General features: G+C 51.9%; 1 protein-coding gene across 1 annotated transcript; it reads right to left on the bottom strand.

Moving 5' to 3' along the window:
* Window positions 1-1,767: 1,767 nt before the first annotated feature.
* Window positions 1,768-3,581, bottom strand: LOC111274020 (uncharacterized). Its single transcript, NM_001357151.1, has one exon. It carries the CDS (start codon window positions 2,610-2,612, stop codon window positions 2,100-2,102), a length of 513 nt encoding a protein of 170 aa, NP_001344080.1. The 5' UTR covers window positions 2,613-3,581; the 3' UTR covers window positions 1,768-2,099.
* Window positions 3,582-9,183: the final 5,602 nt, after the last annotated feature.

Below are 9,183 nucleotides of genomic sequence, written 5' to 3' on the forward strand. Positions count from 1 at the left end.
TCTAATACATCGGTAGCAAACGAGGATTCACCATGTACTAAACAGAGACATGTACTAAGCAGAAGAAAACCCGACAAAAATGTACCACTGATTCACCATTCACCATATCAGGAGGAGGACTTGATTTGTGCATGCCTCAGCCTCGCATATAACCATTAATTACTGATGAATCTGAAATCTTCAGGACCGGAAGTGATCGATGATCGTCGCCTCGGCGTCGACAGTGAACAGACAGACCCGAGGGTACGGTGGAGAATATTCCGGGCGGCTCTCGACATATTCTCCTCCGTCTCTGTGTGGATGGATGGGTGGAGACGAGGAAAGGTGGAGGCTTGGGCTGCAAGGAGGGGAGGTGACCACGTCCTTGGCCTTGATTCCCGCCCCTTTGCGCAGTGGCTTGTGCAGCAATCCCCTCCTCCCCTCCCCTCCCCTCCCCTGTGTGCGCGTGAGAGAGAGAGAGAGAGAGAGAGCTGGCTGTCTGGCTCTATTCCACTCCATCAATGTAGCCGCTACCTCCCAGCCCCAGGCATTGCAGGTCCATTGCACCAATTGCGTTTGCAGAGAGCAGTGCCAGTGGTCCATTCCATTCCATTCCATTGCATGCATGCCAACGCCATACAAGAGCACCATGCATCGTATACTCGGGGGAGTAGTTGGTGGTCTGCAGCTCCAGTTACAGCCACTGGAAGATCAGATTTGCTTGTGGGTGTGTGAGAGTCAGTGAGTGCACCATGTGGGTACCAAGCCCAAGAGAGAGAGAGAGAGATGATGTGAGCTGTGTCCTGATGAATGGAATGGAATGGAATGCAATGAACTGAAATATCTGTGTGCCGTGGGACTGAGAGATGAGCAGAGCTACACAGATGGCACTGAGGGCTGCCACTAGTGCTGCAGCCATTAGCTTGCAGGCAGGGATCATTGTACTGGCGGTACCAATGCACGCAACAGTGCTGCTGGTCCATGAACCCATGACAACTAGAAAGTGGTCTTCTGGTACAATCAAGCCCCTCAAGGAAAAAAAAAGAAGAAGAACAAAACAAGGGAACAGAGTGGCTGGCTGTGACTATGTCTACGAGTGGGAGAGGACAGAGAGAGTAGTTTGGAGAATCTCTTTCTCGACGCTCAATGGCCGCCGTCCATACTGTACTCGACCGAATCCACAGAAATATATATATGTGTGTGAAACAGGAAAATGAGGCCAAGTTATTCCATTCTCTCCGTAAAAAGACCGGCTGTTGTCACTCTGATTATTCCCACTACCTTGAAGAATATCAAGCTGAGCTTTCTGCCGGTGAATAGTAGATAATGCTATCCCTGTCTTAAATTATAAAATGTTTCGGCATTTCTACGCGTTCATAAATTTCATTATGTACCTTGACGACATAAAATATGCCTAGATGCAAATATAGTTTTAAAACGGGGAGGATATGCTTGTGCACCACTTTTGCCCATGGGCATCAGAAAAAATGTACCAGCAGCTGTTAAAATCTGAAGCTCACAGCTAGACAGCAGCACAGAGAGGCAGAGCCAGCTCTGGCGACTGACAGTGTAATAGTGCCATAATTCAGAGGTGCAGGAAAAGATAAACCTTGCTCAAGATAGATATATTGAAAATAAAGAGAAAAACTGACAGGGACGAACTGAACGTTAAGATCGCTGCAGGGCACACAGGCAAGAGTAATTAAAGTGTAGATTATATGGTGCACTTCCTTTGTTTGACAGCAGAGACACTAGTAAACTTACTGCTCTGATTCTTACATAGTAGTGGAGTGACACAGTCAGTACACAAACAGTAACAAGAGCAGGACTCGAGAGTTACACTTACACCTGGTAACTAATAGCAGTTCATGCATTAACCATAGCCCCAGCAGCTAGCTAGCTAGCTAATTACCCCCACCAGTTGATCGCACAGTACAGTAACAGTAAAGTTCACTTTCATGGCTAGTCACCACCACGTCTGATCTGACCTCAGTTCTTCCATCTCACTAGCAGATTACTAAACCTGAAACACCAGAAGAAGAAGAAGAAAAAAAAACAAAAACAAAACAAAACAAAAGAAGGTGTTTTGCGCTGCCATGGTGACTTCGCGCGGTCTGGAGCTAGCAGAGCTGGTACTGGAACATGTTCTCGGGGCAGGATCTGAGGAGGTCGTCCAGGGCGGTGGCGCCGTCGAAGGCGAGGCAGGGGTCGGAGGAAGCGGCGGCGGCGGCGGCGGCTGTGAGGGAGACGGCGACGGCGCCGACGGCGTTGGTGTTCATGCAGGCGAGGATGTCGTTGAGGGAGCCGAGGCGCGCGGCGAGCTCGGCGGTCTGGGTGCGGAGGACGGCGTTCTCGGCGTCCACGGCGAGGAGGCCCTGCGCGGTGAGGCCGAGCGCGGTGGCCACGTGCGCGTTCTCGCGGCGCAGGTGCGCCGCCTGCGCGGTCAGCTCGTCGAGGTGGCGCTGCTTGCGCATCCGCGACCGCCGCGCGGACTCGCGGTTGGACAGCATCCGCTTCGCGCGGCGCTGCTCCATGAGCGCGCGCAGCTCCTCCTCCGTGCCCGCCGCGGCGGCCAGGGCCGCCGTTGCCGCCGAGAGGGAGCCCGAGCTCCCGCTCCCGCTGGAGGAAGCCATTCTTGCAAGAGACAAAAGAGACAGAGCAGCTCTCTGCTTCTTGATCCCTGGCTCGCTTACTTACTAGAAGCACACACTACCACACCACACTAGCAGAGATCAAAGCCGTCTTTTTTCTCGGCCTCGAAATTTTCTTTCTTTCTTCTTCTTTCGTAACTTAATTGACACTAGTAATAAAGGTCTTTGCTAGCAGCAGTAGGGAAGTGCATGCAAGCTAAAGAAGGTTTAGGGAACGACTGAAACGGCGACGACGAAGGCAGAGACTGACACGGAGAGAAGAGGAGGACGGTAGATGCTACTAGATGGAAGGGAAAGAGGAGGAGGAGGAGTGGGAGAGAAGGGGCGTGGCTATGATGGGGGCGAGTAGTTCATGAGAAGACATAGAACCAGTAGAGGAAGACGACGGAGAAGGACTGGACCAGGTGGGTGCGGCGCCGGAGTGTGGAGTTGATCATAAACCCCGAGAGGAGGATCTCACTGATCACAGGCGACATCAATGAGGAACTCTAGGACGAACGGCAGCATGTGCTTCCCTCGCTGTTGGCTCCGATTGGCACTCCCAATCGGAGCAACCGGCCTGCGCGGCGGGTTTTGCGGCGGCGAGGCCGGAGGACACAGGTGGGGGAGGCCGGGAGGGTGCCGGCTGGCAAGGCGGGTGTGTGTCCGTGGACGGAGGCGGGGGTATGGCGATGGCGATCGGGCGGGGCTGGGTGGGTGGCTTTATAAAGCGGCCGGCCGGCCGGAGCTGACGAGCAGCGCGCCGCGCGCACCCGATTCGGTCGGTGGTGGTGGTGGTGGTGGCCGGTGGCTAGCTAGTGTAGGTGCTGTGCTGGGCTCCCCCCGCGCGCGCTCTCTCTCTGTCTGTCACTGTGCCTCTCGCTCCTCCTCCTCCTGCCCGTGGGAGAGATGCTGGCGCATCTGCGGCTGACGAAGGAAGATGTGAGGAAGGAGAGGGAGGGGGCCAGGGGGGGTTGGCGCAGCGGCGACGCGGGGATTTATAGCCGCTGGGAATGGAGAGGTGGGAATCAAAAGGCTGAAGAGAGAGAGGTTTGCTAGACGGGACGGCGGAATCCGTTTCCGAGGATGAGCAGAGGGAGTCGAACGGGAACGGGAATCGGGCCGGGACTCGGGATCCAGGCGTGTCGCTGTAGCAGCACAAGTGAACAACACAACAGCGAGATTCTGATTCCTGTTCCAGGACGATGATCGTGGTGGGCGGCGGGAAAGGCAGCCCCCGGTTGGCATGCAGTCGAGGTGCAGGTGTAGGTGCAGGTGCAGGTGAAGGTGCAGGCGCAGGCGGTGGTGAATGGTGATGGACTGATGGTGAGATCTAGAGACCGAGCATAGCAACGGCAGCAAAATGCAAAACCACCTCTCCTCCACCGCTTGGTCTATTATTTTTTTTTGAAAAAGGACACGGCAAGAGTATTGCCATGACCAAAAATTTATTAGAAAGAGACACTTACAAACACCGGAAAGGAAAAGAAAAAACAACACTAGGGTAGAGGAGGGCAAAGAAAAGAAAAGAAGCACTAGCAAAACAGCCCACTAGAAACCCAACACGTCACACAAACAAAACGCTAAAACGCTAAAACTAACTAGAAGCTCTTTACGGGTTGAAATCTTCTTTGACGAAGTTGGCCACTTCTCGCTCGCTCTTCTCAAGACCATGAAAGATTCTTTGATAGAAAAAACTACCACTTTGATCTTTTTTACACATCAAACACACTCGTACATGCACCTTTAGATCTTGTTCAGTTGCACATGGTTCAAAAGTGATTGAGAATGCATTCGGTTCTTAATGATTGGACCCGAACTCTTTTCCACGTGATCAAAGTTTATATAAATTAGAGAAATAAACCGGCTAAAAAAAGTTACATGTCTTTATTTTGGAAAAACGAAGGGCCCTAGAGAGGGTTAAATCTCCTTTATTACGAACATTTTTATTTGTTTAACTAAAGATACTTTATAATTATATGCTTCTTTCATTCTTTAAAAAATAAAAAAACATTTTCTTCTCATTTCCCCTTCCCCTGTAGTAATAAAAAAATGGTAGATGAGCGTTGCAGAAGCACTGAGATCGATAGATGCTGCCGACTGCCGTGCGCGTGCAGGGAGGACGCAGCGGTGCAGAGCTGGCCGTGCGCGCACGTGCGGACGCGGACGGCCAGCGTGACCGGTGACGGCGTTACATTCCTGCTCTGCCGTCAGCGGTCAGCTCCGTCCGTCCGGCAAAGCTCCCTCTGCAGTCTGCAAGGTCGGCGGGCCGGGCCTTGCGGCAGACTAATCCCGGCCGGGCGCCCCGCCGCGTGCCGCCATGATCGATCAGGCTGACGACGAAGACCGAGCTCCCGGCCGGTCCGGATGCAGCTAAAAAACCCTTTATATATAGTAGTAGTAGGGCCCTGCTTGGGACCGCAACTCGATCATCCCCAACACCAGAGCACACAACGTACACCGCTGGTAGGCGTCGGCCATGCATGCTCTGTTTAGCTCACCTGGCCGGCTCCGGCGCGCTCCTCTTCGCTGCCGACGAGGCGACGAGACGAGAGAGACCCTTTCGTGTTTGCATTGCATGGTCATGGACCGGCTACGCGCGGCGCGGAAGCTGGAAAAAGGGTGTAGGGCTCGCGGGGGTGCATGCATGCGATGCGCATGGCATGGAGACGGAGAGATGGAGGTGGAGCTGCGTAGCGCAGCGCAGGTAGACGACGACGGAGGTTGCTAGCTATACTCCAGTCCAGCTCAGCTCTCGCCCGCCCACGCGCCGCTGCCGCCGCTTTTGCCGAACCGGCGCTCGCGGCCGGCACCTGCATGCGCTGCTCTCTGCAGCGCCGTCCGTCCGCGCGTGTCCGATCGATCCAACGGCCGGTGACTCCGACGCTTGCGATCGACATGCATGCATCAGCTGTCAGCCTGCATGTGAGAGATTCAGCAGCAGCGGGGCCGGGTCCATCGACGACGTGCTTGCCGCTAGCAGCTGGTACTTACTGCCAAGTGCCAACGCCGGTGTGGTCTGTAGGAGCGCGCCGCGCGCATCCATGCTGCCATGTCCGCCCCTTTCCTTCCATGTCGTCTTTGGAGAGGAGGAGGTGGCGCCGTGGCAAGCAAAGGCGCGCGCGCGTACGTGTCGTCTTCTCGCGAGTGCGGCTAGCCCCCACCACGCACTCGGACCCACGCGGCCATACCATATACGTGGACGCGGCTCAGAGCTCGCGCTGCACCGCGGCGCCGGCGCTAGCTAGCTGCCACCGTGCCCGCCATGGACTGCTTTTTCCCACTTCGACCGCCCCATCGACGGCTCTTACATCCACCGCGAATTTTTTATTTATTTTTAACCTTTAAAAACTATTTCTAAAGACAAAAGATATTTCTAAATCTAGTTTTTTTTGACACGCCAATTTTATCAAGCCACCTGCTGTGCCATCCCACACCTATTGACCTATCGCGCCAGAGAGAATACAAAGCCGTCGATGCCTTCTAGGTCTACTAGTCTTTCTCCAGTTTCTCATTGCCACCCACGTTCCAAATAGAAATAGGGGGTGTTTGTTTGGGATTATAATCTATCCAGATTATATAATCCAACAATTTTTGAACTAAGTGTTAGTTTAAAAATTATTGGATTATATAATCTGGATAGATTATAATCCCAAACAAACACCCCCATAGCAATGGGCCGGGTGTTGTAAAAACCCGTCCGCGATCATACCCGTGAAGTTTACCTAAATCCGTACGCAATTATACCCGTGGGTGCTGCATCCAAATCTATCATATTTTGGGTTACCCGCAGGTTTTACTCATTGTACAATTTTAAACAATAATTCAACTATAATCAATTAAGTACCAACAATAATTGAGTTATATCTACAGATTCTAAGCCTTTTCAAGTTGAGAGCAGCACAACATTTCATAAACCATTAGTCAAGATAATTATTCAATATTTATTGTATTTTAATCATTTTGCGCACAATAAAGAATTGAACCAATTTTCGAGTCGGGTGCGGCTCACCCATAGGTTGAAATAGAAACCCTACACCCATACCCGCGAAACTTCGGATCGGGTGCGGGTTGAACCCTCGGGTCAAAATCTTCATCCACACCCGCACCCCATCGGGATTCGAATTTCTGACTAATAACAACTATGACCCTCAAAATTACTCAATTTGAGCTCGCTGTCAATATGGTGTGGCATTTAGACGCGCCGCCAGGTGCTAACCCCACACTATTAGATCAGAATACCCTGGCTAGTTTGAAAGCTCAAATCCCCTTGGGACTGGAGGAGCGGAGGAGGAAAATTTGTCCATTCATCTCAATCTCCTCCGGTCTTCAAGAATCAAGAGGATTTGAATTTCCAAACTAGCCCTCAGAGTGTCAAGAATTTCCTTGATGGTAAAATAAATTACTCACAATTGAACCGTCAACATTCTTATTGATGACCAGAGAACTAACCTACAATATATACTTAGTACACACGAACAGTCTATACATAACGCATGTTTGCTGAGATAATTGGTTTTTTGCCACTCACAATGTTATCTTCTTGTTATAATTACCACTATGTCTATGAATTGTGGGTCTAGCTGGGTCTATGAAATGTGGGCCTAATAGCAATTTTACAAACCTGTTTCTTGCTGGTGGCAAATATCAAAATCTCTCATTGATTGCTATGCAAAATGAAGGTAAGGTTCTCAAAACGTGCATGCAAGAACGAGGGAGGACAAAAGAAAATGAACACATGCTTGAAGGTCTCAATTGTTCTTTTTTATGTGACTTTCCAACACGAGGGGGGGAGTGGCGTAGCTAGAATTTTTCCGTGAGGTATGCCATTAGAATTTTTTTATAAATAATTTAATATAATATATAATAATTTGGTATATAGTTCAAAATAAAACACTGTAGATTTAACATTTAAGTTTATAAATGTATATATTAGAATGCAAATATAATATATATCAGTATTTTTTATATAGATCTTGGTGGGCTGATGGTCCGGTGGGCCGGCTTAGGATATGCCGTGGCCCACCCGGACCACCCACTGTCTACGCCACTTGGGGGGTCAAAAGGAGGTCATGAGTGAGAATGTGTGTCGAGAGCTACTTTTGAAGTTTTGATCATGTGCATAGCATCAGCCTGGTAGGGTGCGGGGCCATGCATGGATGCATGGTTTGAGGAGGTACCCAACCCAACCAACAACATGCCAAAAGTGGAATCTCCTCCCAAAGATTCAAGATGGAGGGAGGGGTGAGTGAGAAAGAAAAAGGTGTTAGTGGGCAAGCACTGCTGCGGCTCTCATGCACACATCTAGTGTTCACGCCACACATGCGTGCTTCTCTTCAATCCTGGGTATAGATGTCCAAATAGTGCGGGCTGCCCGTTTAGCCTACAGCCCAACACGTTTTTGGCCCGACCCATGCACGACACGACTCGGTTAAGATCGTGCCTGGGCTGGCACGACCCGATCCGCGTGTCGGGCTTGGGCGCCATATGCGGCCCACGTGCTTTGGCCCGGCCTGGCACGGATAATGGGTCGGCCCGTTTTCAGCCCGCGCCCCATCTCACAAACCTAAACCTAATCCCCGCGACCCCGCCCAGGCCGCCGCCCCCAGTTCGACCGCCCCCGTCCCGACTTCGTCTTCGTGCGACTGTGCTTGGCGATTTTCTTGCTCCCGGTCCCGGCTCTGCCCGTGTCGCGCCATCACCTCAGTGCCTGCCTCAGTGCCTCCTCCCATCGTCGACGGCCGACGGCTCGCCACCTCCGACGGCTCTGGTGCTCCCTGACTCCCTCTCCTCCCTACCTCCCTCCGTCTCCCTGTTCCTAACCCTAACCCTAATCCCATTCAGATCTGGTGATTGGTGATACCCTAACCCTAATCCCATTCGGATCTGGTGATTGGTGATGCTCGTTCATCGTTGGTGCTCCTCGCTGGTCGGCTGGTGCTCCTCGCCTCCTCAGATCGAGTTGTAGCTTGACAGCTGGTCGGCTGGTGCTCCATGCGGTGCGGGTGCGTGTATCCCTTCCTGATTCTTCATTGTCTCCGGTCCAGCGGTCTGTGGCTCCGTGCCTTGTATGGTCACTGGCTCACTGCCTCACTGGTGCGGTAGTGCCCCTGCCGGCTGCTTGGACATCTATAATTTTGTTCTGTTTTCATTTTCCTCCCATTCTCGCCCTCCTTCTAACCTGTCCGGTTGTCCGACTTTCTCTGGTGCTCGGCTGGTCCTTGCTTGCTGGTCGCTCTGCTCAGCTGCTCCTCGGACCTCGGCTCCGTTCCGTCGTCTCTGGTGCTCCGGCTTGAAAAGGTTTGTTTAATTTTAGCCCTTTAATTCTTGTAATCGTCTGGATAGTTAGATGTACATTTAATTCCATTTTATTGCCTTGAACCTTGTAGCCGTTGAGGTAGCCGGAGCCGACTGTACGTTGTAGCCATTGAACCTCCTAGCCATCGGGCTCGTGTCCGTTGTAGTCGTCAGGCTCATGGACCTTGACACGACTGCAGAGGAGGAGGAGCGTAGGCTCGAGGACTATAATGAGGCTGAGGATGCTAGGTTCTTCATTGGTTTCAGTGAGAATGAG

This window comes from Zea mays, chromosome 5, assembly GCF_902167145.1.
Source record: "Zea mays cultivar B73 chromosome 5, Zm-B73-REFERENCE-NAM-5.0, whole genome shotgun sequence".
NCBI lineage: Eukaryota > Viridiplantae > Streptophyta > Magnoliopsida > Poales > Poaceae > Zea > Zea mays.

Excerpts from the sequence above, each read along its gene's own strand:
- LOC111274020 (NM_001357151.1), bottom strand. The coding sequence starts at position 2,612 with ATGGCTTCCTCCAGCGGGAGCGGGAGCTCGGGCTCCCTCTCGGCGGCA.